This window comes from Urocampus carinirostris, chromosome 10 (assembly GCF_059441175.1).
Source record: "Urocampus carinirostris isolate Australia breed hairy pipefish chromosome 10, RoL_Ucar_1.0, whole genome shotgun sequence".
NCBI classification, from domain to species: domain Eukaryota; kingdom Metazoa; phylum Chordata; class Actinopteri; order Syngnathiformes; family Syngnathidae; genus Urocampus; species Urocampus carinirostris.
Window position 1 is genome coordinate 10344711 of NC_142358.1, and position 12501 is coordinate 10357211.

General features: G+C 40.4%; 1 protein-coding gene across 1 annotated transcript in view; it reads right to left on the reverse strand.

Moving 5' to 3' along the window:
- dync2h1 (dynein cytoplasmic 2 heavy chain 1) overlaps positions 1-12501 on the reverse strand; it is a 166120-nt gene that overhangs the window by 139553 nt on the left and 14066 nt on the right. Inside the window, exons 13-23 of the mRNA XM_088345324.1 lie at positions 8898-9093; positions 8709-8804; positions 6862-7023; positions 3819-3917; positions 3600-3739; positions 3299-3527; positions 2075-2202; positions 1739-1854; positions 1492-1619; positions 360-509; positions 26-231 (exon numbers count right to left, since the gene is read on the reverse strand). Of these exons, the coding sequence (XP_088201450.1) occupies positions 26-231; positions 360-509; positions 1492-1619; positions 1739-1854; positions 2075-2202; positions 3299-3527; positions 3600-3739; positions 3819-3917; positions 6862-7023; positions 8709-8804; positions 8898-9093 (1650 nt within the window). The remainder of the gene's footprint in view (positions 1-25; positions 232-359; positions 510-1491; positions 1620-1738; positions 1855-2074; positions 2203-3298; positions 3528-3599; positions 3740-3818; positions 3918-6861; positions 7024-8708; positions 8805-8897; positions 9094-12501) is intronic.

Here is a 12501-nt window from a genome sequence, read left to right on the forward strand (position 1 = left end):
ATTAATGATGGAGTAAACTAGTTACATTAGTTTATTGCGCACTGTTTCTAACTCTTGGAACTCTTGCTGCTTATCTCTGATGGTTTGGAGACCGGCAAGTAGTGTATCATGATTCCCAGACTCAAGCAGCTCCTCTTTGGGCTTCAGTTGGTCCCAGCGGGCCTTGAACCTCTCTAGATCTGCCATGTAGGCGTTAATGCGATCAGTAGTGTGACTTCGCATCACCTCCAACTAGAAACGGACAACAGTGGAAGATATCAATAAATAGCCACACTTATAAAAAGTACCAGAAAGTATTGCTGCTTCATAAAAATATCCCCAGAAGAATTTGGTCCAAACATGATGCTCTACTGACATACCTGATCTTTGATCATGAGCTGATGGCTTTCCATGACAAGTTCTAGTTTGTCCCATTTGGCCTTAAGGGAGGAGAGAGAGTCAAGCCCAGCCCCAGACACTGCACGCAGCAAACGGTTCTTCTCCTCTGCAGACTTGAACTGAGGTAGAATCTAGTCACATCCATTAAGTTAACATTAGGACACATGAATGACCAATTTGTAATCTTCTTTATCCTGGCTGAACTAAAAAGTGTTTTGAATTGTAAAAGTAGAAATATGTGACAACTTGGAAAAAAACAATGCTTTTAATATTATTTTACTTTTTAGGTTGCATAATTACTGCCATTTCTCCTCATAAAAAATACATTAAAAAAAATTGGTTAAAGCTCTGCACACACTTGCTGCCCTTAGCGTGGTGTTATTTCTTCCAGACCAAGTGCCATTTTCAGATGTACCATTTACAGTTTCATCCCAAGTTGTCTAGGTCACAAGCTTTTGGATTATGATTATCATCAAGAAGGTAACTACCAGAGAGTCAAACAGCAATTACATATACGAACACAAAGACATAAGAAATCTGTTGTTGTCAATGGTATTTGCTTGTCTTCGTCCCTCAAGGATTGGATGATACCAAAAGGGAATTGTAGCAGGTTTGATAAATAACTTTCCCCTGCTGTTCATTTAGGATGTGTAAATTGAGACCTTTGCTTGATTTGTAGGTGAAATTCTGAAATGTTGTGAGTGAATGAAGTACCATCAATCCTCCAGTGTTCCTTCTGTTAAAAATTATACGACGAATGATGTCAAAAACATCAAGTAATTCATCTATTAAAAGGGCTTTTAGATTATTTTCAGATGTCACCACGGTGTTTTGTATTAAGTGTGCGTGTGTTGTGGAAAAGAGAAGCTCACAGTTTAATACTCAAAAAGCACCCTCCGCAACCTCTCACACCTGACGCCAAAAGCAAAATGTCAATCACCAGTGGCCTCACACGCAGAGTTTGTGCGTGGAGCTTAGTTCAATCACAGGTAGCTGGATAAAGAATGAGTAAATTTGCAGCAATAAATAAAATAAAGTAAACTTCAAATACATATTTTAAATAATGGTGTGTCTTATACTCATGGGCTATCATATGGGATACTTATCTCTCACCTCAGGTTTTTTAGCGACTATCTGAGTATATATCCCTGTTGCAGCACTAATTGCTTCAATATTTTCCGGTCTTGTGGACAGGCTCTCCGTTGACTCTGACACAAAACTGTCTAAGGTCTGGATGTGACCTGAAATCCAGCCACATGGAGGAAAGCAAAATTAATGAATTCAAGAAAAATCATGGAAATTTTGCACATAACAAAAAAGACAGATGAGCAATTGAAAATCGTTGTCCTAAGCCCTGCACCTTGTATGGACTTCCGAAGAGACAAAAGGAGCAGGTCAAAGAGCCTCTGAATTAGTCTGTCGATAGCTGATTTCAGTGGCTCACAGTTCACTGTTACACAGTCGACCTTCTCCTGGCTGAAAAAAATAAAAGATATGTCAAAATATTCAGGAAAATAAATAGAATAGAATGGAATGGAATGGAAAGAAAGAAAACAAGTAAGAAAGAAATAAAAAGTCAGTAAAGTTCATTTTTTGTAGAATAAGAGTGTTTTTTCATCTTGCTGGAAAAAAAAACCACTTTGTTGATGTGTTTTTCACATGACAGTGACAATAAGATGCTTTGTGTAATGTGTACCTGGGCAAGTGTTCTGATTCTCTTCCTCGAGCTTTCAAGGCCTTGAAATTTCGCTCCCAATCTTGCACAGAGGTAAGATGCTTCTCTACAAACGTCTCCAAATCTACTTGACCTAGCACAACCCACTCCTAAAACAAGAAAAATTAAACAGTTTATGCATATTCGGACTAATAAAATTGCGAGGCATGCATACTTGCCCAATTAAAATACCACTGAAATGTGGATGAAAAGCTATTAAAAGCAATATCGAATATCCAACGTTTTTCTACAGAAAACGTTTAAATTAATCTGTTACTTGCATTTTGTTAGTTAAACATGTATAATTGTTTTCATGAGTTATGAAAGGTCGATGAATAAAATTTAAATATCTGTAAAATGAAGAAACAAATACATGACACAACAATAATTTGTGTTCGTAAAGGTTGACAGGATTCTCACATTAAAGTCAGAATAGTGACTGTAATATCAGAATACTTCCCTAAGCTAAATTAATAACTCACTGGCGACCTACAAGAATAGAAAATGAATGTCTGACGTAAGTTTGACACTGGCACTTAATGTGTTCATCTCAATATTTTGACTTCAAAGTGACACTAATTATAGAATAAATAATGTCGTAATCCTGAAACAGGTTTCATCAAATCAGATGAGCAGACGGCCGGGAATGAAATCAGAATCCTACCAAACATATTTTTCCGGCTTCATCATTTATACAGTATGTACAGCTATCCTTTGCTGTATCAACATTTACTTATAGAGGTTTGGCTACTTCTTGAATTTTCATCGTTAGCTCTTTTCTTTATTTTGATTTGCTAAACAGTTGCCCTGCCCCTTTTCTGCTTGTCTGCCAGTGCATCAATGACGTTGCGGTCCCAATTGCACACATATTGAAAACTGCTTGACGAACCTACATTATGTGTATGCGCATCTTTTTCATTTTCAAGTTTGAGTATTTGAAAAATAAATAAATAAATACAAGTTTTTACTTCATGGGTTCTGACAATCGCAACACGTTTATGGAACACAACCTCCTGCGAAAACCGAAGGATTACTGTATTCAGTGATTTTTTAACAGGGTAATATTATTTTTTATTTGATGTTTGGGATTTATTTATTTTTATGCTTTTTGTTGAAGTGCTAGTGTGAATAAAATTGATTTGAAAGTATTATTCATTGTCCCCATCACCATTATCATACAGCAACATGTTGTTCAAGGTCAGGCACCTTGTACTTGCTTAAAATAGCCTGCAATCGGCTAAAGAGGTCCTCCGCCTTGTTGAAGATGGTAAGGAATCCAAACGCATTCCTATTAATCATTGCACCAAAGATCACAGGATCGCCAGGTGCGCTGACACCTTTGAATTGGTTTGGGATTGAGATGAACCTCTTCATCTCCCTGTAATAGCGTGCTCGTACCTCCTCAAATGGCGGTTGGAACTGCAACCGTCCCTGTCTGCTCGGGGGAAAGATACTGGTACTTTCAAAACTGAAAACGGAAGATGGGCAACCATAAATATCACTTCACCTGAAAGTAATGTCAATGTGGATTTCAGGAAGGTTTTTATTCAGAGCTTCCAATCCGGTTTGGTACTGGTGTTCAAGGGCTTTGTATAGTTGATGATTCCAGTGCTGTCGCCATGCCTGCATGTCATCAGACCTAAAACCCTAGATTTTAAGATGCAAGTTTGCATATGCTGAATAATTGATAGTTTCAGTGAAATATGCACGTAGAAGATGTCATTACCTGAGCCTCCAGGGTGGCAAAGCCAGTGCGGAGCTCCTGTAGGCCTTCTTTCCACCTCTGTTGATGTCTGAGCAAGTCAATGTTCATCAATGTCACCACCTTTGGAAACACACACAAAATCAACACCCAGCACACACATATTTACAGTAGGTGAAAGGACTTTGTATAGGGATGTCCCAATCCCGATCATGTAACCGGAAATTACATTTACAGTATATTTAGTAACGGCGCTGCCATGCGCACTCACTTACACACTTGACACAGACACATGCCCATCGCTTTTCCCTTTGCGTTAGGGTGTCCAGCAGCAATCAACCCGGCTTATATTTTTCCAGAGAGGCAAGGCCAAAGTTTTTTCCCAAAAGGTTTCGTGTATCTAATTTTTCCAAGTCGTATTGCTCAACGGCTGCAACTCGTTGGCAACCAGTTCACCCGCCCACTGCCCGAAGATAGCGCCCTCAAAGCCCGAGTGAGGATAAGCGGTAATGGAAATGGATGGATTGCTCAACGGACCAGAAATATGTGCCTGTTTGCTTTGTTATGCTGAACTGCTGAACTACTTGAGAGAACAGCAATAGAGATAGATAGATAGATAGATAGATAGATAGATAGATAGATAGATAGATAGATATTTAATTCATCCCCGTAGGGAAATTCACACTTCCAGCAGTCTACCCCGTTGTTTATTAACAGATTAACATGATGCCCTTGGGGTGCTTGTAGCGGAGTGGATGACGTCACGCCAGTCCAAAAGTTCGACATCCCTGCGGCAGATGGAAAACTTTTCTTTGTGAAGATTCAGGGATACACCACCTCGTGTTAGCAAGTCCGCCTCCTCTCCGATTCCCCCCGGCTTTCGTGTCTCTGTTTAGCGGCGTTGAAGCCGGATAGTTCCGGGTAGCTCCGGGTGGCTACACGTTAGCCTCCGGAATGCTAAACGTGAGCCACGTTTCCGCAAAACACAGCAACTGCGCTCCCTGTGCGCTTCGATGTTTTCCACCAGCACTCGATGATCTTATTTGGTCGTGAGTTCGCATTTACCATGATTATGGATGGTACCGAAGACTTATAACGCCGCTAGCCGCTTCGCTAGCTCCGGCTCTTCTTCCACGATAGGCCCCTTCATTACGCCGGCACGAGAATTCTTCAGGGCAAGGAGTTGAAATTCCTTGTATACACCCATTTTTTGTGCGCTAAAACCCATGTCCCATAGGATAGAAGTAATCCATAGTGTAGTTGTCAAAACGGGAAGAAAAAACACAGAAGATAGGAGCAGACAATAAAACAATAGGGCAGCTGCTGGAAAAGGCAGCCGCTCGTGGCAGCGCCGCTTTACTATTACCACTACTACTGCTACTACTATTAGTAATAATGGATTGATTTATTTTTTTTAGTGGCCGAAGTAAATGGAAGGAGACCAAGAGGAAGGCCGCAATTGACGTGGATGGATGGTGTCATGAGGTCTAAATGTAGTGGAAGCTAAAGCTCTTGTTGGTGATAGGAATGAGTGGAGAGGTGTAGTGAAAGGATAGTGGGATGTTTGGACGTGTTCTTAGGGATTGGCAGGGCACTGGTATGGTGCGGCAGAGGTATACCAGTGAAAGCTGTCGGGCCCTGCTGTTGAACTGAAGAATGTGTTGTGTCACCCTGACCCGAGTGACATGGCCGCTTTCTTGTGTCCCGTTGAATCTGGAGGGACGAAAGCATGACCAACTTGGGTGCTGAGGTGCTTAATTTGTTTGGGTGTTTGGGCACTTCGGTTGGCCATGGTCAATATCTTTTGTTTTTTGCTACGTTTTAAGTTTTTTGTGTATGTGTTTGTCTTGCTATCGTTCACCGCTCTCGAGGGATATGACCATGCTAGATAGATAGAATTTCAAAGCGCCTTTCAGGACACCCAAGGTCACTGTACACAGAATATTAAACAACAATAAAACAAAACTAAAACTAACAAGCAATCGATAAAAAAAATGGAAAATAAAGTACAGTTAAAAAAAAGCATGTGAGGCAGTGTATTATGGATAGGCAAGTCTGAAATGGTAGGTTTTGAGTCCGGATTTGAAGATGGACAGGATGGCGGGATTCTGGATATCAGGTTGTAATGAGTTCCGGAGCTGGGGACAGAGGAAGCAAAAGGAAGCAACGATTCCAATCAACGTAACTTTTGTCCATCAATCCATTTGTTGCACCGCTTACCCCACTAGGGGTGTTGGAGCCCATCCAAGCCATCTTCACTCAGTGAGCAGGGAACACCCTGAACTGGTTGCCAGTCGCAAGACACTCAGAGACAGACAATTCACTCGCTCATTCACACCAGTCAACGTGACATGCATGTTTTTGGAATGAGGGAGGAAACCGCACTGTAGGGTTGACGCGATAACCACTCAACCGTCGTGCCACCCATGTAACTTCTAACTGGTGTTAAACGGGCACAAAAAAATTGGTGACAAGCAAGCTTATCCCTTACCTATTTTTGATCATGCCAATCCCATTGTTTTATAAATTATGGAGCCTCAAAAACAAAATTGTGTGCTAAAGCCTATATTGGAAATTCCACCAAATACATTTTAGTAACTTAGCTGCAAAAAACGTGTACTATGCTCAAAGTCAACAATAATGTAAAGATCATGGCCGTACCTGTATTTACAAATTAAATGTACCATGTATTTGTTTTTTTTTCTTTATCAAAAATCCACTAACAGTTTCATTACAACAGTTTATTAAAACTGTTCATTGATATAAAAACGTAGTTTATACTGTATCCACGAACAGTATATACATAAATAAATATTTCTTTATGTTTATATTTGAATTTGACAAGAAGAAATTAAACATTTTTTTCCCCTCAAGCATTGCCGAGGTATCAGTTTGGAACTCAACAGAAAATAATTGAAGACTTTGACTCTGAGGAGAAAAAAAGTGTCATAGCCTTACAAAATCCAGGCTCCATCCATTAATCCTTCGATACCTCCTAATCCTTTTTGTCTAATAATGCAGGAAATACCAAAGTGCTATAGGCATATGAACTCCAAATAACTCCAACCTTGTCTGTGAAATTGGTGTGCCATTTGCGAAGCTTCCTGTTCTCAGTGGAAAGTCTCTCAGTTGCAGATTGCAGTTTGGTGATGTAAACTTCCAGCTCTTTAGGATTGTTCCAAGTGATGTGCAGTTTGTTGCCTGATTCCTTTGACAGAGAACGAGGATTCTGTCCAAGAAAAGAGATGTTACCGTAGATAAAAAATTATAAAGGTTTATCAAACAAACCAAAATCAGTTTTTCATCACCATCATAGAAAAGTAAACTTTTGAAATACAAATTCTCAAAGGGGAATGGTGTAGGACATCCGATTATGGTAAAATTGTAAAATTTGGAATTAAATTTATTGCGTCCCAACCAGCAGTAGATTAAATCATTGCCCCAATTCAGATGCGAAATAAAAATAGTCTTGTAGTGGAAACAGGTCCAATTTTTGCAACCAATCATTTTCTACTTCTTGATGATAAGAATTCCAGAGGGTGGTGGGGTGGTTGAAAGATCCTATTCTGGAATTTGTTTTTACTGGGATTAGGTTCCAATAACAAGACGCTTCAAGTGAAATTTGTGAAGTATTAACTCTTGTTACTATACAACAAATACTCTAAAATACAATAAAGTGAAAGAACAAAACCTTTTACAGGCCCAAGTATTTGTTTAACCAAAAAAGTACTACATACTATGCATGGACAGTACACATAAGTTTGTAATGTCGTTGACAAACAGAAAGTAATGAAGAATAGAGATGTATTAAACTCCAAAAAGTACAGAAGACAATGCACAATGCAAAGCTGTGAAGCAAAGACACTGTTAAAGGTAAACGGTTTTATAGCGAGGGAGTTCTGTGATGAAAAACTTTACGTTTTCCAAAATAAAAACCAACGAGGTTAATTTGAAGATATGGGTGCATTGACATCAGACTCAATCAAAACATTCTTGCTTCCAATTGAACCACCCTTCAAATGTTTCACACCCCAAATGGTAAAAGTCATTAATACTATAAATGCCTTTTTATGGATATTTATTATCCTACAAATTCTATGTTCATATAATAGTAACCATAAAAAAAACAAAAAGAGCAATACAGTAATTTGACATATGAATAAAAAAATAATCAGATGGCTTGTTACAAAGATATTATTACTTTGTTGCTGTCATGTGAAAAAAGTAAATTATCCATTCGATTTTATTTATTTGCAACTATGGGACATTTACAATGCAAACAATGCAATCGTGCAAAAGCTAAAAAATGACAAAAACTTTAAGTAGGCTTTTTGACAATTTGATTTAATGTGTCTCCTGGTGAGGACCACCACAGAAATCAGACATTGAAATGAATTTGGACAATCCGCAAATATAGAATATTACAAAGCACACTTCTATTCTATAGCATATGAATGACCTATATTTTATGTTAATGATATATATGTATTAATTGTTATTACAACATCCATTGCAGCCAGGTCATCTTAGAAGGGGGATTACCTCATGTGCGGCCCCTTCTCAAGGTTTTTTCATTTTCCTCATGTTGAGGTTTTTGAGTTTTTCCTTGCCCTCATGTAGGTTTTAAATCAGGGGATGGTGTAATAATAGGCTGTTTGTAATAATCTGTGGTCTGTGCAGCCCTTTAAGACTCTTTGTGATTAAGGGCTATACAAATAAACATGACTTGACTTGACTTGCAATATACAAACTTGGTCACTAAGTAATTCAATCGCAGCCGAATAGAAATAAAAATTCTTACATAATTTATATCCATCAACGGCACTTAATGTGTTATGTGACCTAATGAGGACATTTCCTTGAATAAGAATAAGAGTAAGAATAGTCAATGATTATTGAATGTGCAAGGAATACCTTGATAACTTGTTCAAAAGCCAAAGCAAGATTGAGCATCATTGGTCTCTGAGAAGGGATCATTTGCTGGTCAATGGTGTTGTAGAAGTTGGCCACCTACAAAACATCACAATGCTTTTTTAATAATAAATATCTAATGATGGAATGAATGAATAATACTATCATGAACATAAAAGCAGTATATATCACCTGTTTGAGAACAATGGCCTGTCTGTGGAACTTGTCTGCGGTGTTAGCGGCCAGCTGGATCTTAGCGGGAATAGCAAATCCCAAAGCAGAGAGTTGCCTGACCTCCCTGAGCAGACTAACCAATCGGTCTGCATAATGAATCTTCAGCGTGCCATCTGAATGGTCTAATTCCATCACTCGATCACTCGCCTGAAGACTAAAATCACAATGACAGTGTGTATTACTGTTTTTTTTACAATATAACTTGACTTGAAGCACTGATTTCATATGGTTGCTGGCCCAGCAACATACTCCGGTGTGATTTATGTATGTTAGTTTTTTCTCAATCTAAGACAAATGGGCTTACTGAGACACGAAAGCAGTGTTCACACAATGTCAGGTGCATCAAACTATTTAAGCTCAGGGTTACATGGTAGTAAAAAACTGCCACCTAGGTTGGATGTAGGATGAGTTCATGACCAGGGTGGAATAGTTCTTAGAGGATGCTAACAACGATTCTCAGGCAATGAGATCTTTGCAGCTCATCCATCGGATAAATTTCTGGAGCGCTTTCCTCTCTGCAAATATGCAGATGGAGAACCATGCACAGGGTCAGTAACTCAGGATGCCCTCCACAGTGCTGTAGTAGGACACTAGGAATCTTTGACAGATGTTGCTGTTCCTGAGGATGATGGGAAAGTGGAGTTTCATCCTCCTCCTGGTACCATACCGACAGTCGCTTCCCTCTCCCTCAATAGGAGGACGCATTGTTCCCTGTGGTGAGTCTCACCACCCAGGAGTTTTCTGCAAACTTGATAACCAAGGGAGTGCAATCCATGGGCGTGCAAAGTAAAGGTGGGGCCTCAGCTCATAGCCCGGAGAGCCAGTTCTAACACTAATGTGTACAGATGCAAGGGCCAACCCTCACCCACTGGGTGTGTTAAGTCAGAAAGTTCTTGATCTCGAGGAAGGTATACAGAGAGCTTAGTCACCAGTCTATGGGGGAGGTTGGCCAAAAAAGTTCATTTTTTTTTCTTAAGACCACATTTACATTTTCATTGGATCCTGTTGTACCTGCAAAGATTGTCATTGGACAATGGTTGTGTTTATAAGTCAAACCCTAACCCTTGATGTCACAAATCGTGCAAAACACCAAAACCTCAAATTGCCTTTAATCCATTGGACTATATTTGTCATATTCAGGTATGTGAAATGCCATAATTGTGTTTGTTATTATGACAATGTCTAGAGCAGGGGTGGCGAACAAGTTTGACACAAAGAGCCAACATTTTTAACTGTGAGAGTCAAAGAGCCACACTGACCTGCCATAACAAACAGACACACACAAACACATACAATTAAAAACATATCATTTCCTATAACACACTCCTCTCTGTTGATTTCAAGGAAAGTGTCCACCCCTCAATACACACAAAAAAACCTAAACATGAAACAAGGCGGGCAGCACGGCGGCACAGTTCATATCTTGGGAACCCTCCTGCGTGGGTTCGAATCCAGCTCCAGACTTCCTGTGCGGAGTTTGTATGTTCTCCCCGTGCTTGCGTGGGTTTCCTCCGGGCACTCCGGTTTCCTCCCACATTCCAAAAACATGCATTTCAGGTGAATTGGCCGGTCCAAATTGTCCCTAGGTGTGAATGAGCGAGTGAATTGTCTGTCCCTGTGTGCCCTGCGACTGGCTGGCAACCAGTTCAGGGTGTCCCCTGCCCACTGCCCGATGATTGCTGGGATGGGCTCCAGCACCCCCGCGACCCTACTGAGGATAAGCGGTGTAGCTAATGAGATGAAATGAAACAAGGCAAAGAGCCACAGTACATAGAAAATATGATGAGGCAAAGAGCCGCATTCTTATTGGCCAAGAGACGCATGCGGCTCTAGAGCCACGTGGTCGCCACCCCTGGTCTAGAGCATGTACTGTACATAGTTAGCCTTCAGGGAGTACATTCATCAAATGATAATTTTAGCCTATTATGTCGATGTAGCCAGATGGCATCGTTCGGCTTTTGTGGTAATTTTAACGTGTGTGATAGCAGTGTCAAGTTTATTGTCATCGTACACTACAAGATTTTGGGCTATCGCTATATTTATGGGGAAAAAGGGTTGGAATGTCTTTTACTATGCAAAGTAGAGGATAGAACGGCCAAACAAGTGGAATGCTTTTGAGATGCCAACTGTTGGAATGTGGGATATGGAAATAGGATTGGTACATTGGTATGGTAATTTATGCCTTGAATCCATAATTGTTGGGGGAAAGACTCCAAGTTCTCCCCTGTTTGTGATGTGATGCCACTCACAAAATTCCAATCTTTGTATTTTCTGAATAACTTGACAGTGCCGGAGACAAACTCTGGAAAGTCAGACCATGACTTGATTCATTAAAAAAAAAGGCCCCCGTGAAGAACATAACTCAGTGGGTGAGATGATGATGATTCCGTTCAAAGGCATCAAGTATTGCATGCGAGGCTAGCCAAATCCGTGGGGCTTCAAGGTATGGGTGAGATCTGTAATCTCTGGCACAATGTATAACTTTGACACCTCTAGAAGGTCAGAACTACAAAACTTACGCGAACAACTACTTCACCTGTGTTCCAATGGTAGTGAAGAAAACCCTGTGAATGTCCTAACATCAGCATCTGTGAGTATACAGGCAATAAACTCTCTGGGAAAGTACTTGGGTCTGTATTTAATAATAATGTAGTTCAGGTCCAAAAAACAGTGACAGTCCACAGTCATCTTGCTTGTACAACACCTGTTATTGATGTACAGGCACACTTCTTTCCCTCTATTTTTATCAGAGGTCACAGTTTTAGTCAAGACATTGTAGGTTGTCGGGTATAGCCTGACAAGCCTGATAGTATTAAAGGATTAATGGATGGAGCCTGGATTTTGTAACCATCAGGACGCATAAGGTTGTTAATGGTTGTAAAAAATTGCAACCTGTTGACTCAGTTTAGCAAGAAAAAGTTTACAAGACATTTACAGTAGCCGCATTATCCGGCCTGGCCAGCAGCCTCACTTTTGCTCAGTCTCCCTGGCCAGCCAAAACTCAAAACCCCTCCATCAGGTATTTTATTTTAGTGTGTAACAGCTTACATTTGATGACACTTTTGTCCAACTCTACCTCAGCCAAGCTGTGGTGGAAGAGGGCGGAAGTCTTGCACCAATTGAGGCATGCAGACTCGCCAAGTCTAATTGATGGGTTCACAAGATAGGGGGCAACCGCTGCACTGGCTTGCCTTATTCTTTGGCCATCGCATTATTTGTGTTGGTGCACGAGCCTTGTGGTGTCAAGTGTCTGCAAGCTACAATGATTAATTCGTCAATAACCACGAAGCAATGTTAGAATTGCAACCGTGTCCCCTGCTGTCTCTGATGCATGACGTGGTGTGTGACATTTGCCATTTTCTTTGGCTCCCAACTTGTTGTCAGCGACAGACTTAAAGAAAGTTTATTTGGTCCAGGTCTAGTGGGTTCTTCAGCGGAGCCAGATCCTTGCTTTCAACACGCAGGTCATTTATTGAAATGATGTAACTTATTTTTTTCTCGCACTACTCTGAAGATTGTCGCACTGGCTGGATTAATTCTGTTGCTGGGCTTTCTCCGAACC